We start from the raw sequence: 13,909 nt of genomic DNA on the forward strand, positions 1-13,909 counted from the left end.
AAGCAAACTCGCATTAGCCAGCGCAAAATGCAGTAGCACTTTTATTATGTGACCTGTTCATTTCTTCTTATACGTTCTCGTAGGCTGTAATAATCAGCTTGTAACAGACATCAATATTACTATAACCTTAATCATAAGCCTTAGGTATTTGTCACAATACAAATTTGAATTTGCTGTGAAGTTATAAACACTTGCTACATAGATGTAAACCTATAGAGATTTTTTTAAAAGTTTTACAAGGTTTAGGTTACATATAGTGTGTATATAATCAGACTATGCATTCATTCGTTTAAACTGACATCTCCTTCTCTTCTTCTTGTTACCACATTTCTTTATTCAAAGATGCTGCTACAAGTCATGAAAGTGCTGTGCTGAATGAATTTTCAGTGCTTGGTGTGTTGGCTCGGGTCCAGTGAGGTAGAACATTAGTCTGACTGGGGGGAGGGCTGGCTTGGAAATGTGCTGTTTCTGGAGCTTATCCATTTTGGCCTGTCAATACTTCACCTTTTCTCAAAGATAATTATAACTCTTCTTTATAGATATAGGATTTTGAATAGGTAATTAAATGAAATGCTTTGCGTTTATTGATTTATCTGCTCAGGTAAATCCCACAAGATTATGACCGATGTCTTGTTCAGTGACTCCATGGACCAATCTGTCCTCCAAAAAAGGTTTGCATTTGCGGAATGATCAGTTTTAATGGAACATTGGGACATGGTGAGGATTTACAAAGCATTTACACAAATAATTAGCAAAACAGGTTCGCCTTATGGATACACAAAAAGCATCAAACTTTGTAAATATTACGAAGGGCCATGTTCAAATCTGCATACGGATCTAAATAGCATCTCTCCTCAACTTTTCTTCTCTGACTTTCCCACTCAAGAATGCACACAACTGCGGCGGCAAGAAAAATGGAAGAAGTCCATTAGATCATCTGACCCTAAGAAATAGTTCGGCATCTATGCCTACAAGCCGACGTCAAACTATTAATCTTAATAAGCTAAAGAGAAATATTCACTAGATTCAAATGCAAATTCAAAAAACTTTTTAATGCTCATGGGCAGGGTTTAAATAAAATGGAAATTTTAGCCACACCACACTATTGTAAGAAACCTATATATATATATATATATATAATATAATATAATAATAATATAATAATCAGTGGTCAGATTTCCCATGTTCAAGAAATTAAACAAATCACAAGGGTTGACGCAGTGAATTTCATTCTCACCATCTCAAGAGCAACATTTTTAAAACGAGAATGAATAGTGGCTTGGAAAGTATACCAAGAAATGGCATCTAGCACTGTTCTTCCGCATCAGGAGATAACAAGATACAACGGCAAAGCTAAAAATGAAATGTCCCGACAGCCAAAATGAGCTAGCTTTTCGATAAGAAAGATTTCTAAAAATCCATGAATTGACTGAATCATCAGTCATAATAACATCTAAATGTTAATACATAGCCATTGTGTACAGGGTGATACATCACTTTTACTGCAGACCTGCAATAGAGATGTTACATCAGATGTGATGCGCTGGAAGCAACACCGCCGCTCAGACTTTGTCTGCAGGTTTAAAAACAAAACTGTGTGAAATGACAATGTATTCTAGACAGCTTTTGCACCTGAGGTCTATATTAGGTCCAACTGTCCATAACCTCTCAGTAACAGACTTCAGTTGAGCTATCACGTGAGCTAGCCTAATAAAAAGGGACCTTAAGCCTAGTTCACACTGCAGCGACAGACGCTGACCAAAACCAACAGACACGTTTGTCTGGTTTTGTCAGATCAGCGTGTTAACCCTATTGGTGTCTGTTGGCGTTAGTCGGTGTTTGTTGAACATGTTCAGTCGGCTTTCGTCGGGTCGTGGAATGTCTGAGCAGTAAACACTGACGTAATCTGACCTGGGTATGAACCGTTGCCATGACAATGATGCAAGCTTCACTGATTTAGGCATGGTAAACCGTTGTTGTGGGTAAAATGGCAGATTTCTGGACGAATCAGACAGAAGATGATAAATTATGTATCGCTGTGTTATTTAAATAAAATTGTTTATTTTGACCCGTGGTAAGGATCATCTACTCTTGTGTTTTGGTTATAATCAGGATCATCCACTAACCGTATGCCATTTTCCGTATTCGGTTTAATGAAGTAAGAAGCAAAATCACAACAAATTTTTATAACTTACATAAGAAATATTGTTCATAATGTCTGATCTAATAATGGTCTTAGATTACCACATAGTTTACCTTAATGTCTTTCTTGGAGTTGTTGAAACTGTTGAAAAAAGCTCCATACAGCCTATGTCTGCAGTTCTCTCAAAACATGTAAGTAAGTGCTGTCTCTCACGTCACAACAACCAAGGCTTCACCCACAAACTCTTTGGTTTCACTCTTTGTCTTTTCAGGTGAACAACGACACATAAAATCATGAGTAATAGTAAAACTTTGATTGTGGTTAAAGGATCATCCATTTGAAACCAGTCTGACTGTCCGTAAAAAAAGGTTTGTTGGTGTCTGTGTGACAGTTGTGTTTCCCAGCATTCTAAATCCAGCGCCCAACTTTTAAAAGCGGGTGATTATGATATGGGATAAGAATTGATTCATAATTCCAAATAAATAGATTATAATCCGCAAATAAATGTAGTGAGATTTACAAAAATTTTACAAATTCACAAATGCATTGAATCAGAGCCACAAATATATGTTAGAAGTTTCACAAAAATTAATTAAATTAACAAATAAATAAAATGAGATTTGCAAATAATTTTTTTTTTTTTACAAATATGTTTTTATGTCACAAACACAACTCTGCCCTGCATTCATTTGTGGATCGCGTCCTGTGCATTTGTGGATCGCGTCCTGTGCATTTGTGGATCGCGTCCTGTGAATTTGTGGATCGCGTCCTGTGCATTTGTGGATCTCGTCCTGTGCATTTGTGGATCTCGTCCTGTGCATTTGTGAATCGCGTCCTGTGAATTTGTGGATCGCGTCCTGTGCATTTGTGGATCTCGTCCTGTGCATTTGTGGATCTCGTCCTGTGCATTTGTGGATCTCGTCCTGTGCATTTGTGTATCGCGTCCTGTGCATTTGTGTATCGCGTCCTGTGCATTTGTGGATCGCGTCCTGTGCATTTGTGGATCTCGTCCTGTGAATTTGTGGGTTGCTGCACACGTTTGTGGATTTTTAAACATTTCTAGTCAAGAGTGCACACAAATCCACAAAAAGTTGGACTCCGCCCACCGTCTAATCAAGCCAATCGGATAACTGCCACATTGCACTGACCAATCGTAGCGTAGTCTCGCTCCAACCAATCACTTTTTGTTTTACAAGCAGGACAGAAACAGAGTCATATTGCACCGAACTCGCATATATCATCTAACAGCATCACTGTAATAACATCTAAAAGAAAACCAGCAACGTTATGGTTTATAAATGCACTGTTATTATAGATGAGTGGTCTGATGGATTAGTAATGATTGATTCACTGATTCAATAAGGATTCGTTAGACTGATTTAAACCAGTAACTCCAAAGGTTCCCGAGTCTTTTAGCACGGTTCGTTTAGAGAATGTAATCATTAGTGAGAATGTAATCATTGAATTGGATGACACTGGTCAGGCTGTGTTTTGACATGCTGCTTGTGAGAACATTTTCCTGCTAATGCCATCTTTTCCCGATACACAGTCTTTCAATCTCAACACACTCAATTTACTGTAAAATCAAAAAAATCCGTGGATTCGGTAGTGATACAGGAAACACTGGTAAAAACACATATAGTCCTTTAAAATAAAGAATTTCTGACCCATAATGTTGCTTGTTTTCTTTAGATGTTGTTACAGTGATGCTATTAGATGGTTAGATCCACTCTCCTGTCGTCATTCCTCCTGATCGACCATGTTGGAGAGCCTTTATAATATGCGAGTTTGGTGTAATATGACTCTGTTCCCGTCCTGATTGTAAAACAAAACGTGATTGCATAAAAACATATTTGTAAAAAAATTTTTTAAAAAGTTTATTCGCAAATATCATTTTATTTATTTGTCAATTGAATTTATTTTTGTGAAACTCCTAACATATATTTGTGGATCTCATTCAATGAATTTGTTTAATTTTTGTAAATCGGACTACATTTATTTGTGGATCGTAATCTATTTATATGGAATAATGAAACAACTCTAATCCCATATTACGAGTGTCTGTGGGTGCAGTGTGAACTAGGCTTGAAATCACAGCAGGGATTCAAAACAAGGGGAAAGTGACGAGTACCAGTCGACAAGAGCGGATTAAAAACAGTAACTGTGGTTTCAGCTTCTTCTGCGTCGCTTAACCTCATAAAGTCCAAGTGTTGTTGTTGTTGTTGTTGTTGTTGTTTAACATACTCACATTACGATGTTACAACACGTGCGTGAGCACAAAAACCCTGCGCTTTCCTTCAGCCATGTGACCTCATGTGCTCCGGCTTTTCCCGCCTTTCATCACAGCGAACAAACAGCTTCTCCTCAGAGGGCTGGATATACACCCCATCTTCTGTCCGAGCACAAAACTGGGTTCTGTGGAGAAAAGGAGATAAGACGGGTCACAGGGCAAAAGCTAATTAATAATCATAAAAATCATTTACATTTCATACAGAAAGAAACAAAATTCACTGTGTGCTTGCTAGGATATATTACCTTAAACCGCCTCTGAACCCTCAGGGTCCTTTAACCATTTAGCAGTGCATGTTATGAACCCAGTCCATCTCTTTTAATAAGCAGAATCTATTTTAAAACCATAAATATGTCTTGTCTCTATCTTTATCATTAATAAGCAAATACATTCATATAATGTAGAATTTATATTTAAAATACTGATGGGAATTGAACCTTAATAACTATTCCTGTTCTTGTTCTTGTGTGTGTACAAGTGTAGCTCATAGCTGGAGCTAAATAACAAATGTTTCATTTTTTCAGTTATATAAACAATTTTATATATCTTTGCTAACATTTTGCTTTTTTAAAAAAAAAAAAAAAGAAAAAAGAAAGAAAGAAAAAAGAAGGATGGAAGTAAATTGTGCTCACAATATATAATACCACAATTTACTTCCAGCCTTCTTTTTTCTTTTTCTTTTTTTTTTACCTTGCTGCCAAAGGTACTCCAACATTTGTAAAATGTTAAACTCTTAGTCTGTCAAATGATTAGTCTGATCTTAGGAGTTTATTTTATAACTGTAATTACCTAGAAAATTAAAACTGGAGCTTGAATAATTATTCCAGTCGAGGCATTTTCGTAAAAAACTCTCTCTACACTGGAGCTCTGCGTATTCAGTCCCTGAGCCTTGTGTTGAGATACACTGTACGGGATAAGTAGGGCTTGTCCACTAGGGGGCGCTGTAGGAATGGCTCTGAACAGTGTTTCCAACCTTGTTACACATTACAGAAAGAGACTTGTCCTCTCAAGGTTAGGCATAAAAATTGTGAGTCATTGTGAGGGTGCCATTCATTTTGAAACCAGCCATTTCAATTGAAAACATTGACATCATGATTCTCACTCATGATTCTTTGACCAGATTAGTAAAAGCAGTATGCATATTTATTACATTCTTACATTAACAGCGCATGGTAGCTAAATTTTTTCCAGCAAGTGTTTCTGAGTAACTGCTCGCTTTGTGAGTGACTGATTTGCGGCCATATTTGTACTGCAATAGTCAGAATCCTGAGCAAGGATTCTGAACAGCACAGAAGTGCTGTTTTACCTCTGCTGTGTCTCCCCTGCTTTGACTCGAATACTGCCAATGGTCATCTGTGGCACAACTTCCTTCCTACTCCATGGGATTATGGTCTTCACTTTGCTCCACATGTTGGTCCACAGTGGGTCTGCTTCCCAGGCAACGTGCATCATCCTCAGATCTCCGATGTCAGCGTCCAGGGTGATCAGGAAAGTGTAGGTCTTGTTGCCTGAGAGTTCCTTTACTCTTTCAAAGAGGTAAAGATGGTGTAAAGGGACACATTTGTTTCATTTGCTTCATTGAATTATTGCAGTCTGACTGAAGGCTCAGTTCCGTCTGTAGATTTCAATTTGAAATGAAATGTATTTATTAGGTAGATTATTTATTTAGGTGTGTTGTTTGTACAATGCTAATCTAGAGGAAATAAGCTTCCCATGAATGTGGACATTAGCCACATTAGCCATGTAGCTCTAGTGCAAAACTAATGAACAAACTTTGAGCACCAAACAAGGGCATAACAGGGAAATTTCATACATTTTATTTTAGGATATACTACACCTTTATCTCCATTTGCTTTGAACTAAAGCACTGGCCTTGGCCCAAAACTGTGATGACGTCTGTTGATTCTAACATTCCTGATATACCTTACAAACAGTATGTGATGCAACCGTTATTTGCATTAGGTATGATAACCACGTACGTGTTATGTAAAAGTTATAGAAACAGCCTTGCAAGAAATAAGGGATTTAGTTCAAACAAACTATCCGTAAGTTAGAATAAGGACTTACAGCGTGATTGGCAAGGATTCGCTCTCCTCAAGAGTGCCGGTGAGTTTGATGGTGAGAGACGGATCAATCTTTTCAAACCGTGTGCTGAGCTGGATCCTGATCTGAAAGTGGTACACTGCAGATGAATGAAAAAAAGAAAGATATTACTGAGAACTGTTTCATGCTCCAGTGGAAATTCACTTAATGGTTTCTATTCAACATTTTCATGGAATGTTTTATTTGACTTTCAGAAAGAGTTTAAACGTTCTCCTTCTTCACTTGTTCATGAAACATTAACAATACTGTTATGTCTTAATGGAACATTCTGTGCTTTTATCTTGACACCAATTAATTCTATACAAGTGGGTGATTTTCCTGCAGATAGCCTTATTTGTAGGGTCATTATAGATGTCCAGTAGGTCCACTGAATCACCATTGAACCACAGTTTATTATCACAGTGTGACCATCAGAAATCTTCAGATTCCTGCTGGTATATTAATTCACATTGTATCCATGTGGTTTGTTGCACAGGAGAATAAATTCATATTTCAGCATTGCACAGAGACATTTAATTTGTCTTTTATAATTATAATATGTGATTACCAGCATTGAGCAAACTACTTTAAAGGTAGTTTACACTAAGCTACAAGTAATTCTACAAAAAAAAACCAAAGTGAGCTACAGAACAAGCTACAATGAAGCTACATGCATGACTGGTGTCAACTCTTCTGCTAATTACAAATAATAATGTAAACAATTTCCACACGAGCTTCAATCAGCTCCCTCTGATGACAGTGAAGAAATGGCGAAGCTCATAGAGATGAACTGGCCGCTTATTCGTTTATATTCATTTCCCAGAATCCAGAACTTACGATTCCAGTTCGTTTTTCTCACATCAGCATCAGAAAGAGCACACCCATTAACAGCAAGTAAACATATCCCACAGTAAAGACATACACATCCGTCAGAACCATTTATACAAAGTGACTTACAGGTGAGGCAGAACCCAATGCAAGCATAGTTAAGTTTCTTGCTCAAGTAACCAACAGTGGTCCATAGACTTGAACTCAACCTTTCAGCCACTAGCACTAAACCCTGAGCTACAACAGATGATGATTTAAAGCATGAACACTGTTACAACAGCTCTGTCTTACATTTGTATGGCATAAGCGAGCGTGTTTTGAGGTACAGGCTCTTGCTGGTGCTCGTGCGGACCTTCTTGATGTCATAGCCGAGAGTGTTACACCGGTTTTTGCGGCAGTCCAGACAGACACCCTTGTTAAATGCTGTGTTGTCTCTGCACTTGTAGGCCGTGATCTGTTTGTCTCTGTTCAGGAGAGAGTCAATGAAAAGGTGCACAGCTCGCTCGTGGGCACACTTCAACGTCTGCTGAAAGCCTGCACACAAACAGACAGGAATAAAACGAGAATAAGAAATTGGTCTTACCTACAGATGTTATTACGCTATGTTTGTCATCACATAGTCTCTCGAGGTTTTAATTCTCACTTGAAGACACAACAATGTAACTGGAAAAAATGACAAAAGTACAGCAGCTATGTCTGCACATCTTTCTGCATTAGAATGGTCTTATCCTTGTTTTCATTTACTCACTGCTTGATCAAGACTCGTCACATGACCATCACATGACTCGTTGCATTTCACTTTGATTAGATATCTTAAGCCTGTTGTCCAGCTCATGCATTTCACATAAAGGCATATTTTGACACCCTGCAGGCATGAGCTCAGCAGGGTGGAAAGCACCATGCTGCATTTGGGATTATTAAGATTTGTGCTTGAAAGCTTCTTTTATGTTCGTGAACTTTTTATCCAAGTAAGTTGTCAAATCTTTCTTTTTCATCAGCTGAACATGTTGGGAATTCACAGCGTTTCTTTTTAAGGTGCCAATTTACTCCAAATCATTAAATTTTAATAGCACTCTTCACGAGGCTCCTTTTCTCCAATCCGTCAATTCAGTCTCTCCACCAATACCCACTATCCACCCTTTAATCTCTTCCTCTCACCCATCCCAATCTTTCCCTTTCTCTCCCTCTGTTGATGCTTACCCAGAAGGCCATACTGAGACAGGTGGGCATACAGGTTCTGAACGTGCAGGTGGCACCCGGGCTGAAATGATCCTCCGTTAGGGTAGAAGTCGTAGTGGGCAACGGGTTGATGGATGCCCACACTGAGCCCCAAGTGCTGCTGGGTAAATGTGTGAATGGCGTCCACAAACCTGGCATCATCTGGGGAGAGTCTGTCTGTAGAGGACATGCCTTCAAACAGTGGGCCTGCAGGGTCCAGGCCTACACACACAAACACACACACACACACACACACACACACACACACACTTGCTGCATTTAGCAGTTGCCCTAAATGCTGTATTTAGTTACTACTATTTTACATTAATTTAGTGGGTTGGTCTATGATGCAAATCAGAAGAGGGCTTATTTCATTCCCATGCTCAAGTCCTCCTAGGAAGTTTGTATCTATGAGTTACATCATATATATATATACATAGTGCAAATGGTTTGTCTCAGTGGGTGAGGTTTAAACGGTAAGCGCAAGCGGGGTCATATTTGGTCATATTTGAGTGCAAGGGGGAAGATTTAAAGTGGACTGTTCTCTATTTCCTGACAGGAAAATGGTGGCTTAACCCCTGCAAAGAGATTTCGTTGCTTATCATCCATATGCATCTAATTAACTTTTGTGGTATTGCATTAAGGAGACGTGTGTGCCAGCTGTAGCGAGTTTAAGCTGTGACTTAACGGATTTTACATGGTTTATACAGTGAGTAATCTTTTGTGCCAAGCGTGTCAGTTTTCATGCATGTGTGTGTGCAGCAGGTTGAATGTTGTGGAATCATTACTCCAATAATGTTTCAAAAAAATTCACTTAGTATAGTCATCGCTATAGTTAGATCACTCATATTTTCTTACTAAAAGGTTTTAACTGCAGTATCTTCTAGTGATTTGCATCGCTTCTAGAAGTAAGACTTTTTTCAGTAGCAATATCTGCTACCTTAATTTAAAAAAAAAAAGAAGTCGTCCTGGTTTAATTGCAACCTAATGATGATTAACAGTCTGTATTTCCATGTTATGGTCATTTAAGTTGAAACTCCTTGGGAACGCAACAAAACATTTCAAATGTCTACTACTGTACATTCAAAATGATCTGGAAGTTGGAAAGCCTTCATAGTTATATGTAACTATATTTTCTCTTACCAGTGATTCTTCCCAGAGTCCTCCCTGATGCGGCTAAGTTAGTTCCAGCGAATCCTGCTATGTGAGCACCCAGACTGTAGCCGATAAGATGGGCCTTACTAACAGGACACTGTGTGAGATCCTGGAAATGACAGAAGCAACAGATATGTGAACTTATGGTAACATTCTTACATGGTTTTATACAGAGGTCTTCCGAGAAAGTCAGTGTATTTTTGTGTTGTATTCTTTAAAGCATAAACACCCTGGTTCGTAGGCTTTTTTGTTTAGTAGCCTCACCTCAAGCCACATGAGCAGCCAGGCAATCTCCTGCCCCACCACCCGTGTGTTTTGAGCAGCAATGGGATAGTGCTGCTGTGCTAAGGTCAGCCAATCACTGACCAGGATATTGATATCCTTCTGTGTGCTTTTAAGTGCATCAGCCAGCCGAGTGACCCAGCTTTCTATCATCCCATCCACCTACAAGCCACACACAAAGAGGTCAGGTTATTTACTAGCAGTTTGAGCCGAGTTGTCTTTCTTGTGATTGGTGGTGAATGTCTATAGGTGTCTATGAAATCCTGATTAGGCATAAATTGTTATACAGTACATGATATGAATATAAACCACATGAATATTCAACATGCATCATGTATGTTACATTCACGCTTATCTTGTCCACAATGACCCTTATTACTCTCTGCATCATGTCCTGCCAATCCCTGCATGTCCACAACCTCTGCCTGGTGCATGCACTATTACTATTAACCCTAATATACACATGTTAAAAAAACACTTACCTATGCCTGCACATTACAATATGGAAGCCACTGCCATCTGAGGAGGAGGCAACATTTGAACAGTATTTGTACCCCTGAGATAAAGGCTTTATTATTCATTAGTCTGCATAAGACTTCAAGGCATCTAAATGTAGTCAAATTTTATTTGCTTTATTGTGATATTAAAATGCACTCTTGGGGTATGAATATCCTCGGACCTAATTCAGCCCTGACAAATAGGGTACTCCTTAACAAAAACCAGGCTTAAATTTTGCTTTTAGGTCTTTGCATTTATAAAGGTTTATGATATTATAATGACTTTGGATTGAAAAAATGCTCTCTTCAATTTGACCAAAATGTGGTGCCTTAGCTGCCTAATGACTAGAACAGACTTTCAGGACTATAATTATTACCCATATCTACAGCCTCCTGAATGGATTTCAGTGGCAATAGTTTCACGCATGTTGAATATTGATTACACTGGGTATCATCTTTGCAGTACTCTGTGTGTTTCTGGAATCTGTATATTCAGTTAGTCGTGCCCTATATTTTCCTCCTGATAATGAAGTCCCATACCGACCAGCCGTGGATGATGATGACCAGTGGGTGACTGCTGTTGAAGTGACAGGTCTGCAGAGTGTGGGCTTGGAAGAGCTCTACAGTGCAGGCATCCTCTATATCCTTCCCATGCGTATACATCCTGAACATGGATTTAGACTTATAGTGTGTCTTCATCTTCAACCCCAAATCATTGTCTGTAACAGAGTCAAACAAACCCTGAGCTTTTATAAGGCTAGTGATGACTAATGTCTGTCATGCTTTTGCAGTAGGAGATTTGTATTTTTCTGTTTTTTTGTTATGATCCCGGTATCTTTGCTGAGCACAGTAATACTTTGTTTTATTTCCTTCCATGTTCACGTTTCTCTTCATACATAATAATGCAATATTCAGTCTGTAAAGAATTTTGATGAATTTTGTTGTGATTGTTGTGGCCAAAAATACTTGATTTTGCTGTGGCTTTTTTCTTTTCAAAATTTGCTAGTTTTTTATGCTTTTATTTTTGCAGAAAATGACTTGAATTGGCAATTCAATTCAAAAAACTCATTCACACTGATGTTTGTTGGTAAATGAGACCTTTTAACTGTCCTTGTGTTCGGCGCACTTGAATCGAAGAGGGCTTTTACTGAACGTGCATTGTGATGACATCACATGACTCATCTTTGCCCAAATCTGGAGAAAATCTGTGGTAATTTTGAAAAATTGCAAACTCCTCCTAATATTACAGAGTTTGCTTGCTTTTGCATCAATTTATGCAATCCAACTCAAGTAAAAAAAAAGAAAAAAAAAAGAGGGAAAACACTACGAGAGTACAAACAAGGCGTTTTTTTGCTACAGCAGCAGAAGGACAATTTATGTCAAGTTGTGCAAATGTAAGCCAAATAAACTTCACTGTGTCGAGTCATCTTCAAAGCTCTAGAAGATTTCCCAATGCCTGGAATCGTAAAACGCAGAAGTTGAAACGCTGACTGCATAGATTTGGATTTGACACTGAACAACGATCCCTTGCCTTCTAATATCCTTATGTTCATTTGCACTTCCTCAACACAAGCTTGTTTTCGCAGTGACTGCAGTTTAGCACACAGGCCCCTGACTACTCATCACTTTTATTAGCTTCTTCCACCACAAATCAACTACCAGATATTGGATGGGTCTTAATAACCAAGAGTTGCATTGGAAAATGTATTACATGAAAACCAGCTCATTAGTAAGCGCTCACCTGCTCTGTTTCCTCTTTCTCTTCTCCCATCACACAGGCATGAGGTAATTAACAGGAAGGACAGCACATTAACCACATGCATTCTGCTCCAACAGACTGCAACAGCTTGCTAATTCAACAACTAATGGCAAGTTTCTTCTTAAAATTGAGTATTATGTGTCTATCTATCTAGATACCCTCTGGCATTTGTCATTCTATGTGGATGTGTGTCCAAACTTAAAATGGGAAAGTGAACCACTATATGCAAATGCAGTAGGTTGGGGGGGGGGGGTACTGGGAGGGTTGTGGGTGCAAAGGCACTCTGAGAATAATCCACGTATTTGACAAATTTTTTATTACCTCTCCCTACTCTGAACTGAGTTGTCCGCACTAAAGGCAATGATTTACCACTGTGTAAAATAACACCTGCACTTTGTAGGTGACAGCAGAACTCAAATAGCTTGCACTGTTGAACTGCTGTTTCATAATCAGGTCTGAACTTAAATAACTGCACTGAGATCAATAATCCCAACTGCACTGCCTTCATACATACAGGTACAGAACATGTATACTCTTACTCAACCATATATTACAATGCTTAAGGTAGGTTCAAAAACAAGCAATTTGAATTTAAAGGAATGTGCAAAATGTCTAAGACATGTCTAAAGATACCTCCAAAAATAATGAAATGAAGCAGCAGAATAATTAGCAGTAAACAGAAAACCCGTAAAAATCACATCCAATCACAATGTGGCCTTGCACTTAAATCTGCATACATGTTCTTGTGCACACTTTCATGCAGCTTTCTAAAGAAAGTGGATTGTTGGCTGTTCCAGATTTGTTGCAGAACTTGCTACAGTGCTTCTGTAGCTATAGTTTCAGTTACACATACAGAAGCAGACATCCTAGATGTTGTTGGGTTTTTTTTTATCAGAAGTGTGTTCTATTACTGATCATAGTCTGTTTCTTAACATAGTACAAAACTCCTCTGTTAGAATTAATCTAGTATGTCAAGTCATTTGCACAGGCCTGAGCATTTGAGCAATACAATCATCTGATTTTGGCATTTATCCGAATATTCAATTGATTATGCAAGCAGCATACTATTATACAAACCTATTTCCAAAAAAGTTGGGACAGTATGGAAAATGCAAAAAAACAAACAAACAAAAAAAGTCATTTGAAAATTCAGTTCACCCTGTACTGTATTGAAGACACATTATTAACACATTATTTGATGTTTTACTTTATGAATTCAGTTTATTTTTGAAAATATACACTCATTTCAAATCTGATGACACACTCCAAAAAAGTTGGGACAGTCAACTGTTTAGCACTGTGTAACATCACCTTTTCTTTTAATAACACTTATTAAGTGTTCGGGCACTGAAGACACCAGTTGGTTACGTTTAGCAAGCGGAATTTTCCCCCATTCATCCATTATGCGTTTCTTCAGCTTCATAATGTACCACACATTCTCAATCGGAGACAGGTCAGGACTGCAGGCAGGCCATGCTAGCACCCGCACTCTCTGCTTACACAACCATGCGCTTGTAATCTGGGCAGAATTTGGTTTGGTGTTGTCCTGCTATGGATGGCAGCAGATGTTGCTCTAAAATGTGTACATATCTTTCTGCATTAATGATGCCCTCACAGATGCGCAAGTTACCCATGCCATGGGCACTGACACACCC

The 13,909-nt window shown here is 38.5% G+C and overlaps 1 protein-coding gene across 1 annotated transcript; it reads right to left on the minus strand.

Annotated features, from left to right (window-relative positions):
* Nucleotides 1–4,115: 4,115 nt before the first annotated feature.
* Nucleotides 4,116–12,378, minus strand: lipca (lipase, hepatic a). Its single transcript, XM_053617241.1, has 9 exons — nucleotides 12,237–12,378; nucleotides 11,036–11,241; nucleotides 9,981–10,160; nucleotides 9,705–9,825; nucleotides 8,544–8,783; nucleotides 7,635–7,877; nucleotides 6,501–6,615; nucleotides 5,740–5,958; nucleotides 4,116–4,558 (listed from the first exon to the last, which is right to left on the minus strand). Exons 1-9 carry the CDS (start codon nucleotides 12,316–12,318, stop codon nucleotides 4,441–4,443), a joined length of 1,524 nt encoding a protein of 507 aa, XP_053473216.1. The 5' UTR covers nucleotides 12,319–12,378; the 3' UTR covers nucleotides 4,116–4,440.
* Nucleotides 12,379–13,909: the final 1,531 nt, after the last annotated feature.

Source organism: Ictalurus furcatus, chromosome 27 (assembly GCF_023375685.1).
Source record: "Ictalurus furcatus strain D&B chromosome 27, Billie_1.0, whole genome shotgun sequence".
In the NCBI taxonomy this organism is placed as follows: domain Eukaryota; kingdom Metazoa; phylum Chordata; class Actinopteri; order Siluriformes; family Ictaluridae; genus Ictalurus; species Ictalurus furcatus.

What these genes read in the sequence shown, in the direction of transcription:
- lipca (XM_053617241.1), bottom strand. Translation starts at nt 12,318, where the DNA reads ATGCATGTGGTTAATGTGCTGTCCTTCCTGTTAATTACCTCATGCCTG. An exon ending in GTCTCAGTATGGCCTTCTGG is followed by an intron (nt 7,878 to 8,543) that starts GTAAGCATCAAC and finishes GTTTGTGTGCAG; the next exon opens with GCTTTCAGCAGACGTTGAAG. An exon ending in CTCGCTTATGCCATACAAAT is followed by an intron (nt 6,616 to 7,634) that starts GTAAGACAGAGC and finishes ATTCATCTGCAG; the next exon opens with TGTACCACTTTCAGATCAGG.